Genomic DNA, 27,103 nt, shown 5'->3' with positions numbered 1-27,103 from the left:
TCTGTACCAGCCTCGAAAATAACTTAGTGCTTCTAATGCAACAACGCAAGCGTTCTTCGTGTAAATTGCTTCCTTTGAACCCTGAATACTTACATTTTGTTGGTAGCCCTACAGAGTGAGTGAGCGAAAAAATTTATTACGACGAGCTTCAGGCGCTGATGGTTGGGCGCCCGCCTGCAGACTCAACTTTCGCCAACAAATACCGGAAATTCGGTCAATTGCCTCGGGGAGACTGAAGTGAGTAAGTGAACAGTTGTCCGGCTTCCCCATTTCGCGCGGAATGTGCTGTAACGTTTTTTTTCTTGTACACACTGCAAACGGTTTGAAACACTGACGGCGCTATACACGGTTACGAAAACTGCCTCGAATTGTAGGCATCCGGACCTGTTAGTGCTGTCTCTAAGCTGGATGCCTGGTTATTTGAAGCTTTTTTGGTTAAAGGGAGGGTGGATGACTAAAAGGAGCATCAAAACGTCCTAACGATTGCAGTCCAGCCGTATCACCGGTCTAGTGCGCCAACAAAAAAACAGTTCTTCACGTCCTGTGGCACGAACTGTGAATTTTTTTTAGAGCAAGTACGTGAAAGGAATTACGGAGCACTGAGATGCTTCATAGTAAAAACTTTGGCAAAGACAAATACTAAATTAACAAACTAATAATTAAAGTTCTTGTTGTTAATGAAGAGTAGCCGTGCGATTTCGGCACCCGTGGACTACGCTTGACAATTTTTTTAAGTGCGCGTGTTTTGAAGCACGCTTTCAGGCAGTGCTGTTTGCAAGGGGTGCGCGCGTTGAAATTGGGGAAACTTTCGGAAGTACGTGCTATCGGCGCGTTAAAAGTTTGCGTGTTTCCATTATCTCGCGAATATACAAAAGAGCTACTCGTTAACAGACTCTTTTAGCGCCCTCGCTCTTTACCTGGACTTCGTGAAGTTGGTAACGACCATCTCGTTAGTCCTGAAACTACGCGTTGTCCCACGGTTTTCTATTTTGGTTGCACAGGCACACCAGCTAGTATACGTGTGAAAGTTAAAAAAAATAAAAATACGGCTTAACAGACCGAAGCCCCGCCTTAAATAGGCCAGCTTTGGATGTTTAACATGTGAAAAATCTTACACCGTAGTAGAGTTTTTGTATTTCGCATCTATTGGAAAGACACCATCCACTGCGCGAAATATTCCATGTTGCGCACAGCGTTGAAGCATAACGCATTTTGGTAAATTCCACTGTTTCATCTGGTTAGTGCAACCGAATCACCAGAGAAGCGACAAAATCCGACACAGAGCTACGATATCCGTACGAACAAGTGAAACATAATCTCAGTGCTGCGAATAGCCTTGCGGAAGCCACTCTAAAATGCATGGAACCAGATTTGATATGCAAGAAAAATATATGGTAGTGCGACTTGTTCCATAAAACAGCGTTCATGACCATGCCGATGAGGCCAGCGGGCAATAAATTGCTCCAAGAGGGCTTAATTTAATTATTGAGTATCACATTTTCGTTTTCAGTGTGCTTCGGAACCTATTGCTGTTAACATATACTTCCTCATCGAATTGAAAGGCGGGGAAGCCACAGTGAAGATCAATTCGCTCTTGCTGCGTTTTTTTTTTTTTTTTTTGCAAGACTAAATCAACGGAATCAGATCTCGCGCCCATTATACTATGCACATGCGACACATACCTTGTAGGTTGCCAGAAAGAATTGTGAGTAGTGCGCGTAGGCTACGTCTGCCACAGCCGTATAGTCCTAAAAAAGTGAAACTAGACAAAAAAGAATCTGGGCCCGTTTGCCTGAACGCAATAAGTGCGGGAATAAGTTCTCAACTAGGATTTCAGCGCTGTCTAGATAGTAAGTCGTTTGCCCGAAACTGATACAAACGCTCGTTAAGGTAGCGTTTCCCTCGGCTTTTCTGTCAACCGGCTTACTTGCCGTGGCCGACTTCGACTTATTGGCGTCTTATTCGTAAGCGGGAACTTAATCATGAACTTATGCGTACGGGCAAACGGGCCCTGGTTTTACAATTCCAGAGAGAGAGAGAGAGAGAGAGAGAGAGAGAGAGAGAGAGAGAGAGAGAGAGAGAAGCAAACGGAAAGGCCGACAGGTTATCCAGGCTTAGAGCCAGGATTGCTACTCGACACTGGGGAAGGGGTGTGCAGGGGATGAAAGCGAGGGTAGGCAAAAAAGAGGGGAAAAGAGCAGAGCCTTTGTGGGCACTGTAGTTTTTCGGCTAAGCCTGTTTCCTTCATAAAACGCAAAAACGCTTTTGTTGCCTTCTGCGAAGTAGATTCTATAGGGGCTGGTGTCCTAGAATAGTCTCTAGTGTGAACGGTTGATTGTCCAATCGGTTGAGCTCGGCGGCCAAAACACGTCTTTCTGATGAATACTGCGGGCAATGACAAAGCACGTGTTCGATTGTCTCTTCAACCTCGCAGGCGTCACACTGGCAGACAGACAGACGGCACATATGGCAAACAGACAGACGGCCATCCCGATGAGGAAGGAGTAGGCTTTTGTGAAAGCCACTCGCAACCACAGTCTACAAAGTAAAGTAGACTGTGATCGAGACAATTCCGGAAGTAACCACTATGCTCTCCCAGACTTAATGTGCGCGGAATCGAAACAGAGCACTCTGCTTGGTAATTAACTAATTCAAGTTGACAGGATGAAAGTACGGCTACACTTTAGATCGGCCGGTTAAAACATGCAATGTCTTTCTCACAGCAAGAAAACGTGGCTAAAATGACGCGTGGAGTCGGCCATTGGTCACTTTGCCACGCTTCCGAACACTCATGAATTAAAGGAACACGCATAACCCTCCCACAGTTTCACACCCACACATACACATGCACACACGCCCGCCGTCCCGAATACACACATGGACACAAAAACATTCACACAAACGCACACTCGAAGACAGGGTGAATGCACATGCATCAATAAGCTTTGTAAAACAGACAGACAGACAGACTTACAGACAGACAAACGACAAACGGACGGACGGACGGAGAGAGAGAGAGAGAGAGAGAGAGAGAGAGAGAGAGAGAGAGAGAGAGAGAGAGAGAGAGAGAGAGAGAGAGAGAGAGAGACGTACGGAGGTTGACATGCGTTTGCCAGCAGGCATGCACGGTCATTCTTTTCGTTAGTCTTCGTAAGGGTTCATTAGGCCGTTGGTTATGACGAGGACGATTAACATTCTCCACAGAGGCGCAGCACGGCCGTTCTGACCAGCAGTCGACTAGCTCAGCAAAAAGCAAACATGAAAATATTAAAGAGTGGCCCTAGGGTAAAAAAGCAACGCGTTGAAGCTGAAACGGCATGAAATTCTCGGAATGAGCCGGCTGCGATGGACGTGGCTTGGGCGTTCAACCGGAATTAGAAAGTTATTACAAAGTCGTTATAGTTACCTCGCTGGCTCGAAGAGGCACCGACAAAGAGCTTCGTTAGCTTCATTAGGCGCGGGAGAAGTGGGAAGTAACGTTATTACCGCCTTTAACAGCAGTATTGCGTATGCTCCGCGTAAGAGTATTCATATGATTAGCGAATTGCTACTTGGTTTAATTTTTCCTTCGGTATGGTTCACCAAACCGACGCATTCGTTATCATTTCCATCTTGGTGGCTGCGTTCCTAAAAATACTTACCCGTACAAGCCACTTGGAAGCTCTCTATCTAGTTTCTTTTCTGCTGCCGTTGTTCAAGCTTTGTTAATCAAATCAGCTCCAAAAGCAGCGGTATAAAAAAAGACCCTCACGTGTGTTTTTGTCGTTTTATTTTGTTTGTCGATTCGTCGATTAGTCGTTGCTCATGTGTCTTGGCTTAAGCAGCTTTATATAGCTTGTCTGCATGTCAGCCCGTCTTCTTAGCACAGCTTATTCCAGCTTAGCCTGGCCTTGAAGCGCTTGCGGTTGACTCCCTGCTCCGTTAAATTCCCCTCGGCTTCTTTCGTGCACGGCTTTTGCTCCGCCGGGCCATAGTTTTACCACATCATATCCCTCCGCTCGGCACCCCAGAAAGCCCTCTTTCACGCATGGCTGAGGCCCGTTGTAAAGTTAAACCCCGATGTACAATCTAGAAACAATGGTATCCCCAAGTAAAACATACGGCGAGCGAACCACCAAATAAACGCGAGCAAACTTTCGGGAGTGGCAGTTTAGGGCTATAAAACTTTATTAGCCGGCGCTGTTTCGCATCCATGTTACCAGCTACGAGTTTGTCTTTGTGTTGTTAGCGACAGCACTAAAATTGACTCTGCTTCGGGGCCAAGCCCACCCACGGAGGTTTTACAGCTTATACGAGCAGCGCGTGTTTGTCTCGTCGCTTTTTATTTGTTCTTTATCTTCTACTTCTCTCTTGATTTCGTGTTATATTCTTTGAAAGCTCGCCAAGGCGACGACGCCTTTTGTGTCCGTTTGAATTTGCATGCCAGGCTGCAGCAGACCTCCGGCCGGCGTTCATTACTGAGCCGTGAAAAATAACTGCTGCACCGGAGCTAATTAACCTACTTTAGTAGTCGTCGCCCGGCTGCGTCGCCCGTAGTCTTTTTAAAGCCCCACCGTGGCGGCACGGCCGGGGCTGCGGCGGTGGGCAGACGAAGTGCCGGAAACACGATTACGTTTTTCTAACGAAGTTTATTTTCGCGCCCGGAAAAAAAACGGGCCTACGGACCATTTCGCCTGTTCTCTGTTAACGCCCGGCTGCAATTAAAAGCTTGGGAGGTGCTTCGGGAAAGAAGGATAGATACAAACATTGAGGGGGATGAGGGGAGCTGGGTTGTTTAAACTAAATGCGATGTTCCCCTACCTCCCCATTCACCCCCCCCCCCTTACTCCATTACCGCATCGTTAAAAAAAATTCGTCAAGAACGAAGATTGTTACGAGTGAACGACGCAGGCTGGGTGCTAAGCAGGAAGAGGGGTACAAATGCGGATTTGAGAAATAAAGTCGTGTTGGCTCAATATCCACCGAGAGAAGTTGATCCCTGATGGGGCAAGCGTTGGGCAAGCGATTCGGGGGCCTGTTCACGAGCGCTCGTTTGTGAGTTCTCTGCACACGGCGATTTAGACACACGAGAAGCTGCCATCACTGTCAAGAGTGTTAAGCGTAGTGAAGGTGGCTGCATCGGCAAGGCTTAACAGCTTATTACTGTAAGCGAGTAAAAGCGGTGTGTGGGGCACACCCGAGAGCAGGTTCTCCATACCTGATCAGCCGCGTTGTTTTAAAGTGCTTCGGAAGCAATAGGAGGTGTAACCTTGCGGAATTATGCTCCCCTGTGGATAGCTCAATTAGAACAGCCAAGCGGTAGTGGTGTCGGGACTGCCCCATTCGTACAGAATCGTCCACTATACACGCCGACACTCTCCTATAGATCAGCTTTGGTGCTCTTTATTCGTCAGAGACGTTCCCTGTTCTTTTTTTTTTCAGCAACAAACTGCGGTGGGCCCCCATTCGTACAGATCGTGTTCTTTATGAACGTAGCGCCTCCGGTATCGCGCTGTGTTACCTAAAAAAGACATCCCCCTCGCGAGGGGCACGATCAAATGCACAGCATTTCCGAGGGGGTGCGCCGGCAAGTCGTATCTCTCGATCGCGGGACCCGTGTCGCCATCTTTTGGAGGCGCGGGACAACTTGTGGCGCATTCGAAACAAACGAGAAATGAGTGAAGGATATAAGGCGCGTTGGTGCATCGAAATCTGTGTCGGTGTCGTGGCTCGGTCGGTAGTGCGCCGGGCACCTTGCGTTCCGCCCGCGGCGTCATGGGTTCGAAACCGGGCGCCGGAAGCTGTTATTTCTTGTATAGTGTAGGCTGCGGACTACGACAAGGCGCGCATGCGGACTACGACAAGGCACGCCAACGCCGCGTGACATTGTGAGTTACTAAAATGCTATGCATTTAAAATTACGCCCACCTCCCCTCGCGGGAACCCTGGTGTGATGCAACGCATCTCATGGGGGGTTCCATTGGCGTTTTCCAACGTATATGATTGCGCTTATAGCAGGGATTCTCACGCGAAGGGGAGGTGGGCGTAATTTTCCATTTTCACAATACAATGCACATGCAGTACACGTATGCTCAGGTACGGTCTTTATTGCAGACGAGAATGAGTTCCTTGTGGTCCGTAAAGTGCACAGTTAGGGGCTCGACTATTGCATCAAGCAATCGTCGAGTACTGCGAGAGAGTGCAAGCGTAACGCGGACGACCGTCGACTGAGACCGTCGGAGCGCGGCATGCCGCTTTATATTCACAGCGCCCGAAGGAGAGGAGAGCGCGGAGAGAGAGAGTACTGCACATGCGCAGCGCCGCTTACCAGCGCCTAGCAACGGAGTGAGAGCGCGCTGCGCCAACCCGCAGCTGTTTGGGAGAGAGTGTTCGCTATCGGAGAGAGGAGAGGAGGAGAGGCGCAGCTGTACGGACAACGCCGGACAGACGCAGGAAGGACAGAGGGGCGAACATGAGATGCGTTGCATCTAAAAAGGTAGATGCAAAGTTAACTGTGGCGTTGGCGTCACACGCATTACACATTCCGGCTTGAGGGGACCGGTGTCCAGTCGAAAATGCTCCGTCACCTACCATCGTATCTTCGCCGATCTCCTTGACACCACGGCACGCGTATGACATGTTCACAAACAGTCGCACGTCGTACTTTCTGGCAACTGCTGGCCACGGCATGAGCGCACCGTGGGTGCGGTTTCTCGCGTGGGCGCATGTGAAAAGCAGTATTTTTGAGTTCTGTAAGAAGCACCCGTTTGCTTTGCGAGCGTTCGAGAACGTTGCGCGGCATTATTGGGGAGACAAAAAACACGGCTTGTCGCAATCGTTGATATAATTAACTGCCGCATTTTTTTTTTATTTAGCAGCCTGTAGAAGCGACCCGGGAAGCCCCTAAATGAAGTCCTCAGGGTAGGCCCTGTTATTAGTTAGCGTCTGAAACTGCAGGAAATGCTGGCAGTTCGACTGGGGACACGTGTGGTTGTCTACCCTGCCCATTGAAAGCGAAAGTTGGAATAACCCAGAAAGTATATGGCGATCAGAAAGGGATATGGCGGACAGGGAGGATTAGGCAAGCGAAGTATGTGTCGTGGAAGGGGTGTGTGTAGAATTGGGCAGGGGGAAGTCGTCTGGCGTAGGGACAAGACGAGTATGTTGGGTAGGTGCCACATGCCTGGCAGATGCGTTTCTCACGTAGTCATCACGATCACATTAGAATGGAGGGAGGCTGTTGGTGTCTGTCGAATGTATGCACATTCGGGGCACGTACCGTAGCGGCTGCAGGGAAAAGGCTGGCGCAGAAAAGATGGCGCTCTGTCGTCTGTTGACGCCTACCTTAAAGGCGGACGCCAGCCAGTGCGTCCGCCTTTAAAGACTGTAGTCCATGGACTGCGGTCAGCTTGAGGATCACTCTGAGAAGGAATTGTGTTATCCAGGGAACATTTTGTTTTGTTTCCTTGCGACACATTGGTGTCCGGAGGCGCACTTGATAAAATGTTTGGCCGGCATTTGGTCGCCATTCAGGACGCTAGTTCTTGGTAAATGCGTGTGCAGAAAGCTTGTTGCAATGTGTTGAAAGACTGCTTGGTTATTTGAACAAATTGAATGCAGTTGGTAGAACGAGAGAGAGAGAGAGAGAGAGAGAGAGAGAGAGAGAGAGAGAGAGAGAGAGAGACTCTTTATTAAAGAGGAAAATGCAGAGAGGTTTGCCTGCATGAGTTCGCCGACATGGTACTCTGCGGGGTAAGTAGGAGAGGGAAAAAAAGGCAGTAGGAGCAGCTAACAAGGGTAACAGTAAAGAAGAAAAGAATAAAATTAAAATAAATTACACTCCTTCTTCAAGGCCTTGAGTTGAAAGTTTCTTGAAATGAAGGGAAAGGTACAATGCCGTAGACACACCAATGTCCTGGAGAAACTAGAATAGTGGAGACAGAGCTCTGCTCTGAGCAAAAGGAGAAGGTCGTGATCCAAGTACACGTCTTAGTGTCAATGGTCCAGGGTGGAGGAAATCAATTTTATGCTGCAAAGAGCACCTTGATTTGGCATAAGCAGAGCGTTCCAGTAATATACGTCCCACAGTTCCAGGTGAGCCACAATTATCCCAATATGGGCGTGATGTCTGGTCGATCCGATGTAGACAGGAATTCGTTAATGCTGCGTTGAGACGGAGCCTATGGAGTAACGTCTCCAGGCGGCGGAGTAGATGTTCTGGGAGCCTCATTTTAATATATGGGTCTACGCCATGTAAAAAAACCGTGATGGTACTCCGGCAGGGTCTATTAATGGTTCCTTTCAGAGCGAGTGCCTTTGTCATTGTTGCGGCAGATTGCAGCAGAATCGATTTGGCGATGGCAACTGAGTCTCAGCGGCTGTGGTGGAAGGTGCGTGAGAATGGTTGCGGATTGTCTCTTCTTGTGTACTTATGCAATGGTTGCGGCAATGTTGTCCCTGTTATGGTGTTTGTGTCGTCAGATTTTTGTTGTCATATTCGAACCATATATTTGTGAATAAAGCTCATTGGACTGTAAATGTTGATTTGGAGGTCCTTTTCTTAAATACCTTGATAAGGCTTCAGTAATGCTGGCGGGGTAATCCTTTGTTGTTTCAACGCGATTGACGAGTTAAGGGGGATACTGGTGGGTTTATCATATCTTCAAGCCTTAACATTTGTTGAGTCTCTGTCGTTTTCAACTTGACATTGGAGTTCCCAGCGAACATACTTAAAAATATTGGACACCCTATAAGAAAGAACACCCGCTCTTGAGTATCAAGGCTGCAAATGCTCCTTCATTTCTTTCCACGACATGCGAACTATGCTTCCCTATGGTGATATCAAAGCTGTCTATACAAATGTCGCCGGTCAACGCCGAGGCAGGGTTTTAAATACTGGTGTCCAGGTTCCGCCCCCTTTTGTGATAATGGCATCGAACGAACAAATCGCTTTAGACCTCATTAGATATTACCTGTCCTGGCTTGAGATTTGCAGCGGTGTTCCCTAACACATTTCATTCACTTGGGTGCTAAAAGTCTGAAATAAACTTTCAGTGTGCACTTGATGTCTGTTGTTCATTCACATAAACAAAACATTCGAAACGTACGTAGAGTTACGGGTCGTGACGGGTTTTCTTTATATATATATATATATATATTTTTTTTTTGGGGGGGGGGGGGCGAGGGGGCATATCGCATGGCAACGCAGAGTTTGTGAAGTACTTCCTGATGGTATCTGTAATTGCTTGTGGAATCCGGCCTCACTGTCTTCCTTCCAGGGCTGCTTTGAAACTGCTTCGCACCCTACAATGCCTATATCCGTGCGAACCACTAAGCCACATTGTATTATAAAACTATACCCTCGCTCAATCAGTTTCCTCCATCACTGACTGCAATCTGTCCGTCTTTTCTTGCAGGGGCCCGCGGTGACTTGCTGCCACCGACGTCATCAGGGGCAGCCGCGCCAGCCTTCCTCCACGAACCGCCCGTGCAGGTCATCTTCTCCAACTCGACGGGGGCCCTGGTCTCCTGCTCGGCGTCCGGCCAGCCCCGGCCGACCTTGGGGTGGACGAACGAGTCCGGCTCGCCACTGGAGCAGCTAGCGGGACTCCGCCGTGCGAGACCGGACGGCACGCTGGAGTTCTTCCCTTTCCGCGGCGAGGACTACCGCCAAGACGTGCACGCCACCCGATACCGGTGCAGAGCTTCGAACGCCCTGGGCGCCGTCTTCAGCCGAAGTGTGCACGTCAGAGCAGGTTAGTGACACTGATAGATGTTTTTTTTTTTTTTGCCAGGACTTGCTGCTGGGCGGGTTGCTGCATGCATTCACAAAAAGTGCTCGAACTACGGACACCACACAGGGAACGGAACACAAAGACAGAATATCGAGCGATTAGGCGCTGAATGTTCGAATGTCCTTGTAGTGCCTTCTTTTAGATGAACGAGTTGTTTCTCTTACTACGCCATACTAGAGTCATTAGGCTACATGTGCGGCGTTTTCAGAAGCGGAGATGGCGTGCACTTTTTATCACATACTTCCGCGCACGACGGCCAGACGAAGCGGGGAGTTTTCGAGGGAACATTATTGATTCCTGCCCCAGCACCCTGGCAGGCCGCCTGAGCTCACTCAACCGCGTCACCCCCGGCGAGTTTGGGCCGAATATCAATCATGCGCGGTAGCACGCACAGCGTCCTTGTGCGTCTTGGTACAGAGAAGATACCCAGGAACCAGCCACTCTATGCTCCACGCTTTACTTAATCCTGCTCGATGGCCAAAAAGATCTCGAGAAGGAACGAGAAAACGATGCCCTGTATCTCTCCGAACGAGTTTCTTTGATTGGCAAACTGTTTTCATTCATAAACTTTGTAAACATTTAAGTGCAGTCTTCCATAGGCTTAGCTGGATCAACAACGCTTTACCTACTTATCGTCTCCTTCTGCTTTGGTGTGAGGTAATTTAGTCACTACTGGTGCATCCGTTTCAAGCTTAAGACGGCTCTTTGTTTGAACAGTTTTTGTTAGGAACGTTTGAGATATGCCGCGCTAAAGTCAAATGCATTGCTCCAACTAAGCATGTGGACGACTGTACATATGCTGCAGTCACACTTTCGAGTGACAGCGTATCTTAAAGAGTGACCCGCATGCACAAATGAACACTTACACTACACAATTAAAAAACATCTGTCACTTTAGGATCTCAAACGGGTATGTTAGAGTAGATATATCAAGCGCGTGGTGAGATAAAGGACACCCAGACAATCGAAAAACTTCACACGACGTTTACCGCTTCTGGAAAGGCGTACCTTTAGAGAATGTGCAGTATTTCGACAGTTGAGACATGTCCACTAGAGTCTCATCACTCCGTTTTGCCTTATGTTAACCGCAGCTTGTTAAAGATCCCTAAGTGGTGAAAATAATTCAGAGCCCCCATAACGGCACGCTACATAGCTCTGGTGTAGCTTCGTCTCGAAAACCGCCAAATTTGAAATAAAAAGTTAACCGTAGGTTTGAGGAGGCGCTCTCCATCGCGAGAACGCCGACGCTGTCGCAACGATTCCTCCCCTTCGGGCGTCCCCATCTTGCGCAGAAGGACAATTACAGAAAAGTAAGGCATAAACCGAAACGACCCCGTAGGCTTACGTCCCAAGCATCCACCTTTTGTTTATTTACAGTGCACCTCGATTGTATGGTCATGATTGTGCCAGGATCTCCTCACAGCGTCGGTTGCGGCGATGATTTTACTTTGGTGCCATCTGATCGCGTAACGCTGAATGTATCATTGTATAAGAAAAGCGGGCAACAAAAAAACTTGGAAACGTACTGTTCCCAGCTCCCGTTGTGAAAAAAGAAGCAGAAGTAAGGAACTTTAAAAAAAACCGGGCCATCTCCACTAACGCCAAACCTGGGGAGGGGCGAAGCATGCAGTGCAAAGTGTATTCTTGGCGCCTTAGCATTTTTGCCCGCTGGGATGAAACCGTTGGGGGTTATAGGTATGCAGCTTTGCTGTAAAAGTCTCGTGTCTTTGAAGCACGAAGCGTTCTAGAACGAGGAATCGGAAAACGAGTGTCCCGGTGCGTTTGTTTAGTACGCGTTTTTGCCAACGGATATGAAACGTTCTAGCGCGGGGCGTTGGAAAACGAGTGTTCCGGTGTTTTAGTGCCGTGACTACATGAGACGACGACGACATGAGACACCGATAGGGGCCTCGCCCCTAGACTCACCAGCAGGCCACATTGCACAAAACTTGAAAGAAAGGTGGCTTCACCTCAGGGCGTTGCGTCCTCATTTATAGGAACGACAAGCCTCACGAATAGGTTGTAAACTAACCTATATTTCATCATTCCGAATTCGTTTTTCATCGTATTTCATCATTCCGAATTCGTATTTCATCATTCCGAATCCGTAACGTTTCGGTTGTAGTGTTCGTTTTCTTTGAAAACAAAACTTGCATGCGCTTATCGGCGTTTATATGTTTCTTAATGTTTTCTCTTTTATTTTGCTTTTTTTTTTTGTCTGAAGTGGTAGAAAAGCCAACGGTCTAAATCTGTCCAACGAAGCACTTCGATGCGGCTTTCAGCCCAACAAAGTTTTCAACCACCCCTTCTCCTCTTTTCGTTTTTCTCGCACTTAATCTATAAGAACTCAGCTGGCACGAACAAGCGAGTGCTGGCGTCCAAAAATAAGCTAAGCGTTTATCCTCAGCTATTCGATATACAGGCACGGGGTGCTTTGGCCTCAAATTAAGTTAGGCAGACGCCGACTTCCCAGTTGGCATCGGCAAGTAATGCACAAACTCTTAACTCGCATTCAGATGGAGGCCAAGTTGTTTTGCGTGCTAGTCTTGGCTTCCTAGTCACGTTCTCTGAACTGGGCTGAAGTAAAGAGTTCCGTTTCTTTTTCTTTTTTTTTTGCATGCCCGTATTCCTTAACAGATCTTACCACCCTTGGCCTAAAAAAAAAACCTATGTGCCCTTAGTTCACAGCGAACGCAATGTGGTTTGTTATGTGGACGGGAAAACTTCTCTCTACAACTTGGGGAGATAAAACTTTATTCCTATCTAATGAACCCCAGGGGAAAAATGTCACGGAAAAACTAAATTTTGACCCCATTTTTTTCATCGCAGCTCAGGAGGAATTGCATGCCCACGTATGGGAAACATCTTAAGCGGCGTTGTTTTGGCGTTTGTCCCGGTATGCAACATGCAGTTTCCGCCATGCATTTTATATTACCGTGCGCTCCTTAGTACTTTTCCCGTTTTGCACACACCATGCTGTGGATAACCACGAGGTTGGGGAATGAGAGATGGTGCCGGCTGCATCGACTGCCGACAACTTTCCGGGCACTGCCCGATGCTTTTTTTAATGGTGCTTGGTTCTTTCCCGGGTTCCGGCACCAACGTTGGGGATAGCGGGGAAACAAACGATCTAGACGTGCCGAGAAAGCAAACAAGTCACTGTTTTCTAAGTGCGTCAGGGCCCTTGGTATCCTAATGTTCTGTTTATTTTGGAGATCAATTAATGCACTCTTTTTTACAAAAAAAAAAGGGGGGGGGGGGGGGCTACAGGCGGTATGCACGAAGTATATAATGTGACATTTAGCGTCCTCCATAAAGACCACTGAGAAAATATCCTTGTTTTGGTACTTTTTGCTCGTTGATTATTGTTATATTTCTGTTAGTACTATTATTATTTATTATTAGACCGCGCAAACATTGACCAGGAAAAGTGGAAAGTTGTTTGCTTTTTCTTAATTATTTTTTTTCCTTCTTTTGTTGCGGGCGCCATAGTCGGCCGAAATTTCGGGACCCCAATTCACCGCTGAGGCCAGGAAAACTAGCACGCCGAGGCGAATCGAACAAAGGCCAGCTACGGAAGACAACAAAAATAGGGCACATGCTCAAGACGGAACGAACACAGGTCCCTCACGCACGCTGAGTGCTTCCCAGGTTCGGTTTCCCCGGCCTCGGCCCCTGTCACAGAGGGAACGGTCACGTCCGAAGACAACGCCCATCCCACGCCGTCGCCGACCGCGCGCAGAGCACGTCTGGTGACGACGACTCGCGCGGCCCCCTCTGTTCGCCGGGTGTTCCTACCTGCGTGGCAAAGAATAAAGAAACGAAGGAGGGCTGAAACGGAAAGCAATGAAAAGGTACACCGTCCGAGTGTAAGGCGTCGACGAGATGTTCGCAGCCGGCCGTCCTGTGGAAGAGAGGGGGAAAGGCAGTGGTAGCAACAATAATAACGCAAGGCAGGGCAATCCGGACGTAATGGAAAAGTTGAAGCCGCCGTGTGTGAGTCTCTGAGCGCGTTCTCCACGCCCAAAATGGGTCAGGGAAGTGCGACGTGTCTACGTTTCACCCCGATGGGAAAGCCGCTAATGTGCCCGCAATTTGCACTCTCCTTCATTGCTAAGAGGACAAACTAGTTTGTGAAATAATGGACGCAAATATGCGGATTTTTCTATTCCTGTGACATCGAAAAGGAATAAATATTAAACGGCGCAGTGCTGGCACTGCCGTAAGTTTGATCATATTTTTAAAGGATCTGCCAAATTCGATTTGCAGTTTGCGGGCCAAAGCTGAGCTATAAGCCATGTTGCAGTTCTTTGTTACGGAATCATTTTAAAGTGAGCCGAAATATCGTACTTGTGGACATTTTTGCCTTTTCCTTTGACGCGGCCGGGCATCGAACCAGTGCCCTCCAAAGGGGCTTCTCTCCTTTAAATGCAGGAACACGACCTATCTACTTTTTTACTGATCTTTTGAGGCAGAAGTGTGGTCAGAAGGAAATCTTTCCAGCTTCCACTAAAGTCAACTTTTCTAGGAATGTCTTGGAAGCCACATGTTTTGCGAGGTCGCGTTATTTCCGAAAGCGAAGTTACCATCGCAGTTGGAGACTTCGGGACTGAAAGAAATAGGTTGCGTCAATTGACAAAACACGCGTGCCAGAGCTATCATCATTCGACTTATTTACTAACGCTTGCTTTTTACGGGTAGCCGGAGCTCCGTGTTCTAGTACTCCTAGGTGAACGCGTATACGTCCACATCGTGATCGTAACGCACTTCATTAACGACCCTTCCGGGACCTCGTGTGGCTGATCTGACAGGCTCTGGTTCTCTTCCGATGTTTGCTGATCCATCAGCCGTAGTTCCCAACCAAGAAATACATCGCATTACGTTGGGCTCAGATCGAGTTCTGACTGCATAATATTTTTATTCTAATTTATGAATACAGCCTCGTCATGTAGAAAAAGGGGAAGCAACCAGATCTACAGAAACGCTGCGACTCGCGGCGATGTTTACCGCCGCCTAACATTCGTCAATGAAAACGTTTTCGTTGTTGATTGTGTGAAATTGAGAAACACCGTATATTTGTTGAATCGACGCCGAATCTGAAACAGAAAATGGGCAGCCTGCTCTGATTTTTCGCGAGCCTTCCGTGCGACGCTTATCTGGCCGTGCGGGAAATGCCGATCGATACCGTTTCCTCAGACTGTCTGCGCTGTTAATAAAGGGCGTGTGAAACATTTTTGCGCCGGAGAGAATCAATGAAATCTCCTAGTTTATGGGTCTATATGTCGATAAATCAACAGGGCGCCGGTTGAATCGCCGAAATGTGGAAATGAGTATGCTCAACTTCAATGTTTGCAAGTTCGCGCGCCTTTACGCAGTAACTTGCGCAAGCACACGTTCAGAAACCCATTAGCTTATAACACTGAGTTACTCGCCAGGTTTCCTCATTTATGCGTTATTAATGCGAAGAACTAATGTGCATCACGTGGCGAAAGACCCGGCATTGTGAACAGTGATGACCCTAAAAATGCGCAGTATTATTACGTGTACATTACTTGCCCTTGAGGCAGCAAACCCGGTCTTGTGAGCAGTGAGGACCTTAAAATTCCACGTTTTTAATGCGAGTACATTGTATGCCTCTAGAAGCAAAAAACTTCCCCCGCACCTCCCCGAAGGGAATCGTGCAGAAATGCGAATGCATTGGGTGCACCGATGAGTGTGTTGCGAGTATTGGCGTAATTAATGACGAGAGTGTGAACGTAATCATTTATACATCAGCACCTGTTTGTGTTATCGTTGTACCTGACGGCCACAATCACTGCCTTGTGATCGCTAAAGTGCACGGTCAAAGGGTCTTTGAGAAGCATACGCGCGTCACAGTTTCGCGTAAAGACCAGATCAATGCAACTCCCGTGAATGGTAGTGGGGCACGTGTCGAAGCCGGCAGAGAGACAATGCATAGAGTGCCTGGTCTGCATGTACTCGACAAGCCACTCGCCACTCTTCTTGCACACGTCAACGTTGAAGTCGCCAACCAAGACTATGGGGTCAGAGGGTTTGGAGCGCACGCGCACACTTTCCATAGCCGCGTCCAGCTGCGCGGCAACGGCGTCTCGAGCGAGGTTTGGCGCGAGGTACACGGTCACCACAAAGACTCCGTCTCCGGTGTAGGCAAGGGTGTACAAGTCCTTGTACGGAGACGTGTCTCGAACGGGAGACGTGGCAACGGCGTGCGATATCAAGTTCCCATACACGTTAGACACGAGACTAACACCGCAGTACTCGCCGTCCTTGCCGCTTCGAGCAAACTAGTACAGCTCGCTTCAAGCGCATGCGTTCGGCATTGAGTGCGGAGAGATAACACCTGCGGGCGCACGCCGACGGAGCACGACAACCCCCGACTAAGAAATGCATTCGCATTTACGACGACGACGACGAAGGCAGAACTACGAGGCGCGCGCTCACGTGCGCTCGCGCTGGAGGAATGCAGGTGCACGCCGCTCGATGGACGCAAGACAACAGCCGACTAATATATGCATTCGCATTTAAAACAGCTCATCTCCAGTAACGTGAAACATGGGGAGATGCGAATCATGCAGAGTACAAGTGTATTCAAAGATTGTAATCTCTCTCTTGCCACACGGTGCACCCTGATTGGGCATCGGAGAAGTGCCGGTGAGAGGAGCAATCGCACGCTTGCTGAGGCGGTGGCGCCCTCCCTTGCGTTTAACCGGATTTAAGCAATTTGCATGCCCCATCTGCTCCAGTTGGGGTAGTGGCAGGGGTCAACGCGAGCGCAGTGCAATGCCCGCGCCTCGCCCTGGGGGCTCGTCCTCGGTGATTAACGAGGCCCGGTACCTAGTAAGTGAGCCTTTTCTTGCTTCGACCGACCACCCGACCCAGTCAGGCCTAGCGTCGAGAGCCGGTTGTTATTTGAGAGTAACACAAATTATAACCCGTTAACAAACAGCTTCTGCTGGTGCTTGACGGTTGCTGAAGCCGGCAGGGAGCATTCCAGAAATCTTTAAATCGTGATACTTTATTTTGAACCCGTTTTATCCAATTATGCGCTTTTTGGTACAGCTTACGTTCTAGCGCGAGGCGTCGGAAAACCAGTGTCCCGGTGTTTTAGTACAGTGACTACAACAGGCGATGACAGGAGACGCCGACAGCCCGAGCCCATAACGTGCTTCGTCCCTAAAAACATGGCGCTGTGAGCAGAGATGGCCATAAATTCCAGGTTTGGCCGCCATAACTGCAGCATGCTGGAAACTGCCGCCCCAGTAATAAGTATATATGTCGTATCTCATGTTCCCGTTGCAGCGTATTAATACAGTAACACCTACAGTACTGGTTATTTTGTGACTTGTCCTGCAAGTTTTATGAACCGAAGATATTCGTATTTTCTGTGCGTTACCAGCAACAAAGTTATTCTCTGCACAACCCCGATACCCCCCTCGCGGAATCCCCTTAAAAGAAAAGAGGGAAGATAAAATGATCGCTAGGCTGTTTACCAGACGTGGGTAAGGGACAAGCAACAGCTGCAGCGTGAAAAAGAAGAAGGGTATCGCAGGACGTGGCGGACTTGATTAATCGATCATTCCTTAATTCAATAAGACTGGCACGGCCAGTTTCTTAAGAGGCGGTGAGTCGCACGTTCCGCTCTTGGTGCTCCTTCGGAGAACACACTTCCCTCGCTCTTCTTTCTCAACTTCGCGCGGAAAGTGCCCCCGATGTGATTAATGAACGAGGACGAGTTAAGCCTTATTAAGAGGGCCGCGAACGAATAAACGCAGGAATAATTACGCACCGTTAGAGAGGTGAGGGACTTCCGCGCGCTCTAATTACAAGACGCGCGGCGGAGAATTTTTCATTCCCGCAAGGCAATGTTAAGGACGCGTGAAGCAAGTAGCCTCTTGACCTGCTCGCGTCGTGCGTCATCATTCTTGACTTTTCCCAGTACTGGCCGCCGTCACCAAGTCAAGGATTCTTCTTCTTCTCTCATGTCTAGGCTTCCTGGGCTTTGTTTATTAGTACAGTGATGGATAATTCGCCGGGCGAGACTTGACAAGCGCGTATTGAGAGAAAATTGTGGCTTCCCGGGCAGTAGGCGGAATCTCCGTTCGGTTCTGCCCACACACAGATACGGGTGTAAACATCAGTGGGAGCCTGGAATGTCCTTCCGAGACAGTTGCAGACGCCTTCGGCGTGCTCGGTATTTCCCGGAGCAGAGCTTGACGTTGGCTTCTGATGTTTGTTGCGTAAGGGGCGCTTGTCGAATTCTAGTTCCAACACAAAAGGCAGTAATATAACCTCAAAAAAGACAATTGTGAAACCGTCTTTAAACAAAAACCCCGAAAACGACTCAAGAAAATGACTTTAATAGATTATTTTATTCCGTACACATGTCATACGTGTGGAGTCAGGGATTCAGGAAGCAAACTTAATTCCAGTGCGCACGATCTCACCGAAAAACTCCCACCTCCCCTAGCGGGAACCCCTGTGTAGATGCGACGCATAGGCGGAGCGGCGAAGGGAACGCGTTTTATAGCGCTCATAACGTTGAGGGGACTGCGTAAGCTGGTCCCAGTCGATGACGACGTTGGCGTACTTGTAAAGCGGCGTGGACTCTAGGTGTTTGAGCCAAGCGTGGATGTTGCTTCGCCGGAGAACGGCACACCGGTTATATGCGCAGCGCGCCCGAAGGAGAGGAAACCGCGGAAGAGAGAGTACTGCACATGCGCCGGCCCCAGCGCGTCTGCCGCGGCTATGACGCAACGTGCCGCGGCTATGACGCAACGCAATCCAACACAATCCACTTTAATCCAATCCAATCCAAATCCAATCCAACCGAATCCAAGCCAAGCCAAGCCAAGCCAATCCAAGCCAATCCAATCCAATCCAATCCAATCCAATCAAATCCAATCCAATGCCCCTCGCGAGAGAGTGTTCGTTATCGGAGAGGAGAGGGGGTGAGCGGCGGAGAGCGGCGGAGAGCGCAGCTCGCGCGGCGAGGAGAATGGCAGAGGGGTGGACAACGCCGACGACAACAACGACGACGACGCCGGAGGGACAAGGCGAGTGAATCAGATGCTCTGCATCTAAAATATAAGGTGAAAATTGCTGTAGATTACGGCAAATTCGCTGTATATTACGTCGAAAGGCCTAATCGTTCGTGCCGCAGAAATTTAAAGCCTAAATTTCTTCTTCCTCCGCTGTTTTATTATTTCCCAGACTCAACAAAAATTGATATTTAGTTTCAGCTTTTTGCCCAAGTCAACCTCAGTGCGCCAAAACTGCAACGCTTACCTCGACATGAGTCTTGAATAGTATGACAAAGTTTTGAAGCAGCAGCAGCTGCTTCAAAATGTTTTTGGTCATGATCGGTTCACACGATCTTCAACTGATAAGGAAAATTTGGAGCAACAGTATTACTCAATGTAATGCTCTTGTGGTGTTCTACAGATGTATATTTGTAACTGATGATTTTTTATCACGTAGCATTTCTTTAAGATTGGCGCACCTTGCACTAGGTGTACAAGGCTGTAGAAACAGCAGAGCCGGGGGTCGACCTGGCCTCTCCCCACACTGACAGCGGATCCCAGGAGAGAGGGAGCAGCCGGACCCCAGCAGTTCGAAGCGCGTTTGGACGGCACTGTAAATCAGAGACCATTAACGTATTACACTGTTTTATTCAGTAGCGATCGCCATTATCTCTTTCGTCGCCGACGTCCGATGGCCCTGCCGCGTAGGGTAAGTCATCTCGCAGCGTGTCCTCGCCTCGGTAGACCTCCACTTCTTCGTCAGCTGGTCGAGTGCCGTCTCCACGCGTGTATTGTGAAGGGATGACTTGACAGATTCGTCGTCATCGTCTTCGGCGCGTCGGGCTCGTACCGCGCCGGTCGTTACACAACGACGACGATGACGACGAAGGCGGGAGCTCCTCATGGGGCGTAAGCCCACGCGCAACCCTGGACGACGCCAAGCGGTCACCGCGAGGCACGTGATCACTTGCGGTCGGAGTTTCCTGCCTTCGCCGGACGGATTTGTGCCGGCCTAAACTGCTCTTCTGTTAAAACTCCCACACACAGCCGCTAGATCCATGGGTTTTCGACCTTTCACTGCTAAAATCTCTCTATGTATAGCCACAGAATACAATTTTGGAACCCGTAGTAAATATTCAAATCACCTTTCTGAAACTTGGCGCCCCGGATTTGTGAATAACCGCTGTACGGAAGCAGTTGGCACTTCAATGGCAACGCGTTGTACGGCGTCTCGCGGCCATTTGAAAGAAGGAAATGAATGGATGATTTTTACCATGTTTATATTTCAAGGCTGGGCGTGTTTCTGAAAAATATTCACCTGACTCAAAGAGGCACTCCCCTTTTCCTGATTTATTGCTGATGGCATGTGTGTAATAATCATAATAAATAGAATTGGACAAGAGCATGAAGAATGTCAAACAGACATTCGTTTAAAAATCGAAACCAGCGGGGTGAGACATTGCATAGCGTCAGCATATACAGTGTGGAAGAAAATGTTCATCGAGGCTGTCCATTATCTCCCCTTTTTTTAGTCTCGGTGACGGTAAGATCTTTTTGGAGGGGAAAACTCCACTAAGATTTTTTTCCTTATAGATGTATGTACGCATCACGCCTACCACGAGGATGCACGTTATGGACGAAAATGCGCGTTTCGAATTGTGATTGAATAAACAAACGGAACACAACCCCACTGACGAAATTCGTCCGCGAATTCTCGCCCATCAAAACAGCCAACCCGGTACTCAGTGTTACGGAAAAAGCAGGGGGTGACGTATAGATGAATAAAAGAACCATAGTCAAGAAAACTTCATTAAAGGTTTTTTCGTGCCAACAAAAGGAGTGTAAAAGATGTGAAGGAATATACAGCAAACGAATGCTTGTGGTGTTGTTGTTTTTTGTTGTTGTTTTTTGCGGGAGCTGCAGACGATTTTACTTGTCTCGCGATAGCATGGTGGCTGGGAAGGCTGCCACCCCAGCGAAATGAATAAATGACTAGGAAGCGAGAGAACTGCATTCTACGAACGGGCTTGTTCCAGGAAAAAAATTTTGTTGAGGTATACCGAGAGGCGCTGTAACAAACATGAAACAAACGCACTGGAAAAACGCGAATAGGCTGCATAGGAACCTAGATGTGTTCTCCAGCGGAAAATTTTGTTAGTGGTGTACGAAGGGCAAAAAAACTTTAGACGAAATAAAAAGAGCAATGATTGCACTGGTAGTTGTATCATAACGCTCAGACGCGTGTGTTTAGGCCCATCTGCTCCGGAATAGGTCCTATAAATGACACCGCCGCACCACGCGAAGGGGCCGTGTAAATGAGAAAAGACAGCGCCATGATGCAGCGCATAAAAGTAGCGAAGAACTCCGTCTCGCCCTTGTTGGAGACTGGAAATAAACGAGATATTCGTTTCTTTTTCATCCCCATCTTCTTTCGCTATCTCCTCTCGCTCCTCTTCCACCTCCGCTAACTCTTTCCATTTCTACCTTATCTTGAAAAAGAGAAGTATGAAAATCGCAGAAAGGCAGGCAGCTTTCGAAAAACGAAATAAGAAAAAGGAAAAAAAACGAGCGCTAACTATATCGGAAGGTGCCCATTCCTTTTATTTTCAACGCGTTGGGCGCTTTGCTTTTACCGGTGGCTTCTGTCGAACCTTCGCTCTTATTATTTATCCGTGTATAGAGCTTGGGGCGGACGGGGCGAATATCTATTTCGTGTTTCACCCCCCGCAACACATCGGCCCCTGCGTGTGCTCATCGTCTCTCTCTCTCTCTCTCTCTCTCTCTCTCTCTCTCTCTCTCTCTCTCTCTCTCTCTCTCTCTCTCTCTCTCTCTTGCTCGAGTTCGACCCGACTTGCTACCCGTGCGCTGTAGGCATCCATTCTACCGAGACCTGGCCGAGCTATAGGCCGTTGTTCAGAATGGAAACATTTCTTGCCATTCTTTCGCGAAAGGATGAGAAGCAGCGAGAATGAAGGGAAACGAATATCGGAAAAAGTCAGTTCTTGCGTTTGTTCGGCTTTCCTCGCATAAATGTTTGTCCGCTCACTCGTGCTTTCGTAGGCGTTCGTGTCTCTTTCTCTATCTCTCTCTCTTTCTCGCTGTTCTTTTTGCGTTTTGTAGGCGGTGTGTCTGTAAATGGCAACGCAGTGTACGTTCCTGTTCCCGCTGGCGAATACACTTACGCGATCGTCTCCCATTGTTACCCAAGCCGTTTGTTGTGAATTTAACCTCGGGACTGCCAAGCTGAAACACACACACACACACACACACACACACACACACACACACACACACACACACACACACACACACACAAAACAAAAACGACGCTTCTCGAAATCGACCTTTTACGGGGCATTTGTCAGCTCCTATTGTTTTCCGAACGTTTCTTCTCAGTATACGTTTTGTTCTCTTCTGCGCAGTTGTGAAAGGCCCAGTGTCTCTTGGAGGAATACTGCGAGCTTCGTAATAAATTGAGCTAGTTGTTGCACGCGCTATCTGAAAGGGAGACGGGCTGAGATCAATAGCGCTGTCTGCATTGTAGGAATTTAGGTTACGCAGTTTCTTACATGAATTCGATTCTGGAACTTACGTAAGGTGCGTGTGAGCGAGGGGGCTTTCGAGTATCTATGATGGTTTTTCCTTATATACTGCACGTCCAACAGACAGGATGCCCTTGTTCGGTAAGCTAAAAACTGAAGTGATAGTTTTATTGCTAGTGTCGAAATACGTAAGTATGGACTGGGAAAAACTACGCCGCATTGCCAAACAAAGTAGCTGTAGAATAACTGCCAAACAAAGTAGCTGGAGTACGCAAGTACCAACATCCACCTTGTTGCGGGGGCTGTTTGCTAGCGTCTATAAACCATAAAGCATCTGGTATTGTGTAACACACCAAGGTGATAGGAAGGTGACGATAGAAGGAGGCGGATGGAGGCACCAAATTTTAACAGCGGAGCTGTTGTACAAGAGGTAAAGTTCACCGTTGAAGAAAAAAATACCAAGAAAATGCGGAGAGCTCCTTAGCGCGTGCGTCGTGGCAACAGCCAAGCGTTCCCAGCACCCGCTGTATCTAGCAAAATAAAAAAAAGACTGGCAAAAAGCACGAGGAGCGCAAAAATGCTGAGCGACCGTGAGCGCGTGTATCGCGGTGACCGCCGAGTCCCCGGCACGCGCAGTGGCTTTAGCAAAAAAGAAATTAAAGAATGAAAAATTCCAGCGCTGTCGTCAAGCGCTACCACACATGTACTGCTTGGCATGAGGAACACGACAATACCGATGCATATAACGATGACTACTGCTAGCGGAATGCAAAGCAACGACGGAACATGTAAATAAACAATTTCAAGCCTGTACAAATGCGTGGTGATGTGTCCTTCAGTGCTCACGTAGGAAGAAGTCCTGCAGCTTCGCTGTGGTTCAAGCCTTGTGCGACTTAGTTCAAGCTTCGCCAGTTGAGCTGGTGGAAGTCTACAATTCTGAGGATGACTTTACATCCACAATTCGCGCCGAAGCAGACGACGACCTCTTCGATGCGTATGACGACGATTACCAGCACCGCAACTACACAAATAAACGATGATACTGAAATTTAACTATGTGTCCCGCAGTACTCACCAACAAAGCTTCGCCATTCAAGTCTTGCGCGTGAGTGTTAGATGCGACGGCATCTCATTCACTCGCCTTGTCCCTCCATACGGCGTTGTCGTTGTCCGTCCACACCCCTCCCCCATTCTCCTCGCCGCGCGAGCTGCGCTCTCCGCCGCTCACCCCCTCTCCTCTCCGATAGCGAACTCTCTCTCGCGAGGGGCATTGGATTGGATTGGATTGGATTGACTTGGCTTGGCTTGGCCTGGATTGGATTGGATTGGATTTGGATTTGGATTTGGATTTGGATTGGATTGGATTGGATTGGGTTGGATTGGATTGGATTGGATTGGATTGGATTGGATTGGATTGGATTGGATTGGATTTGGATTTGGATTGGATTAAAGTCGATTGTGTTGGATTGTGTTGCGTCATAGCCGCGCCACGTTGCGTCATAGCCGCGGCAGGGGGTTCACGGCACGTTTCACGCGATGGGAGAATCAACCTAACGGAAACAACAACGGAACTCCCTATGCGTCGCATCTACACAGGGGTTCCGGCGAGGGGAGGTGGGAGTAATTTTTTTTTATCTTCGTTCTCCATCCCCCGGGCACGTTCTTAAAGCAAAGTTCTTCCACAAGCCATGTCCATGCAAAGAATGGTACGGCCCGCTACATATCCGCGTTCCCTGGGACAAGAGCTGCAAAAGTGGACGATAGAGGAGGTTGCGAGGGCCATCTTCCTTCAGCGCCCTTCTTCGCCTTTGTAAGCCGAAGATCTTTGCCTTAGCCTCTTTGTTTCTCCTCAACAACGTCCATCTCTGACTAGCCATGGTTATAGATGGTGACTTGAAAACAGGCTGGGAAGTGTGGGATATGAGAGATCGCCGTATCGATGTCGGAGGAAGAAATGGATTAGGCTGAGTCAGTCCGGGAGCTGTTGAAAGTTTGTTTGAGAGGTCTTGATCCTGCAGTGAAGATAAATATGACTATGGTTATGATAATATTAAAGACAATTTTTATTGTGACAGTAATGGGGGTGAATTTATGGTGCTCTATTATTTTGGATCACAAAACATTCATGATGGTGAGGATGATTACGACGATGACAACGAAGACGGAGATGGTGACTAGGATTGCGATAATGACCCCGATTGAGGGAAGGCTACATTCTCATAGCGAATTTGAGACACCCAAATGCAGGAAGGGTTGGGCTCCTATAAAATAAATGGAACTTAATAAATTAAAGGAGACGACTAAATTGGTGATGCTGATGATGAATTCAACATCACTTAAAACTGATTCGAGACTTTAATACGGCACTGAGTTTTTCGTTTCCAGTTACAGAACCATTCATCAGGAGAACCCGTACCCTTTTTTTGTTATGGCGCCCAATGCAAAATTAACTAATGTCATATGCGCTGCTTCGTAAAACATGACTGAGAGGATGGAGGGGTGCTCTTCAAGTGGCAATGACTTGTACACGAGCCGGCGGCGTCGGCCCCTTTAGTCAAATTGTTTCACGAGGAGTTACGTGGAGTTCCACATATTACGAGTTCGTCAGGGAACGAAGGTAGGAAGACGGCGTGAATTGGGACCAATATTGCAGGGCACATTCTTAAAGCGGCATATAGTGCCCAAAAAAGGCATGGTGGGTGAGTTGTCATGAATGTGTGGGTTGCCTAAATGAAACCCCCTCCCCCTCCACCCAAGAATAGTGTTTGTCCGCTTAAAAGATTTCTTCCTTCTAACTGAAGGACTGCAAATTGTTTTTTGGTGGTGAACTGCTATAACTTTGTTTTCCTTCTAACATTCATTGATTCATTGATTGTAGGGTTTAACGCGCCGACGCAACGCAGGCGATGAGGCGCGCCGTAGTGGAGGGCTCCGGATTAATTTTGACCACCTGGGGATCTTTAACGTGCGCCGAAATCTCGTACACACGGGCGTCTTCGCTTTTCGCCTCCATCAGAAAAGCGGCCGCCGCGGCCGGGAATCGAACCCGCGACCTCGTGCTCAGCAGCGCAACGCCTTAGCCACTGAGCCACCACGGTGGGTCCCTCTAACATTCAGAGTGCAAATTTTTGTTCTGTGCTGAATTGTTAAGCTACATAACTTCGTGCGTGCCATGATAGCCCTAAGGGTTAGAGATTGTACTGCTCTGTATACGGGCAGAGCCGGGCTTTCGATTTCCCCCAGTGGAGGCTGTATTCCCGACGGAAGGCGGATGTTCTCATTTCTGAGCAAGAGGCGAATGCACCTTAGTGCCCGTTAATGACTAATTACCCTCCAGTACAACGGTACTCATAACATAAGTGCAGCTAGTCTGTTGAACACCAAACATGTTGTGCTTAAAGAAGCTTCTCCCAGTTCTTTGATAAAACTCCCATCGGCATAATCGCCCTGATATCCGGCCCCCAAAGCACTTAGTGGCCATATTGAAAACCAGGCACATACCCGCCGCTGTGTCTCAGTGGTTAAGGCGTTGTGCTGCTGAGCACGAGGCCGCGGGTTCGATTCCCGGCCGCGGCGGCCGCTTTTCTGACGGAGGCAAAAAGCAAAGACGCCCGTGTGTACGAGATTTCGGCGCACGTTAAAGATCCCCAGGTGGTCAAAATTAATCCGGAGCCCTCCACTACGGCGCGCCTCATCGCCTGCGTTGCGTCGGCGCTTTAAACCCTACAATAAATCAAGCAATCAAAACCAGGCACATGATAAAATGTAAACCTGGCTGTCATAAGTTGAACCCTTACCGTGCGCGCGGGCGCTTTGTACTACATGTTCCCATCGCGCATTCGTCCTACCCAACGGCAGTTTTTTTGTGTGTGTTGTAAATTTGGCTTCAAAAAAATTAAAAAGAGCGCAATGGATGAGGGGATTGCGCATTGCGCAGAGTGTAAATGTGTGCCGTTATTTTCTGCGCTGAAGGTGCTGGGCCGCAGCAGAGACACAGTAGCACGCGAACTTTTGGGGGCATATTATACCAAAAAGAAGGACTCAGATTGTGTCAGTCATACGTCGGTGTCTTTGCGGGAGAGCGAGTTTCGCCTATTATGCCGTAACCAGTAGCACCGCATGTGGCTTGATCTTCGGTTGATGTGTGCACAGGCGCGCCTCTGATGTACTGACGTTTATATGCTGAGTAGGGTTTCGAAATATACTAGTTGGTAGTGAGCGCTCGTCCGGCCTACTGTGTTTCTCTGTTGTCGTCCATTGAGCACTTCTTAATTTTTTTGAAGCCATGAACCAACTCGCCCAACAAAGCGTTCTATTGTAATTTTTAACCTCATTATTCAAACATTTCGTGAGTACCCAAGACCATTACAAGCGTTTCGACTATGCTTCGATTCGATAGTCTTTGCTGCATGGCACAGTGGGCATAAAATGGCTGTTTTCTTTAAATTTTTTGACAGTAGCCTGGCTTAACGTAAAAAAAGAACACTGCCTTAGGTCCCTCATGCACCTTCAAAGTATTAAAATCCTCAATACCAAAATGAAAACCACATTTTTTTTTACATTATCACATCCTTCAAACGTAACAAAAACATGTTTCAATTTTGAGAAAAAACGCATCTCCTGTAGGGCGTGCGGCGTGACAGGCGTATGCAGCGTCCATAGCTTTTCATGCGATTTTGTACTCTATTGTTCTAACCCTCTTTTTAACACTCGCATTCCCAGTACTTTCCATTGCGCAAAAGTGCTC

The 27,103-nt window shown here is 48.3% G+C and overlaps 1 protein-coding gene across 2 annotated transcripts in view; it reads left to right on the top strand.

Moving 5' to 3' along the window:
• Positions 1–27,103, top strand: part of LOC144174726 (cell adhesion molecule Dscam1-like) — a 388,470-nt gene that overhangs the window by 163,264 nt on the left and 198,103 nt on the right. For both annotated transcript variants that reach the window (XM_077703557.1, XM_077703558.1), the window contains exon 3: positions 9,396–9,734. In XM_077703557.1, the coding sequence (XP_077559683.1) occupies positions 9,396–9,734 (339 nt within the window). The remainder of the gene's footprint in view (positions 1–9,395; positions 9,735–27,103) is intronic.

The sequence above is a fragment of the Haemaphysalis longicornis genome, unplaced genomic scaffold (genome assembly GCF_048455015.1).
Source record: "Haemaphysalis longicornis isolate Haplotype H1 unplaced genomic scaffold, Haemaphysalis longicornis Haplotype H1 scaffold_3, whole genome shotgun sequence".
Taxonomy (NCBI): Eukaryota; Metazoa; Arthropoda; class Arachnida; order Ixodida; family Ixodidae; genus Haemaphysalis; species Haemaphysalis longicornis.
The sequence above is the reverse complement of the archived record's forward strand: the minus strand, read 5'-3'. Positions and strand labels throughout refer to the sequence as shown.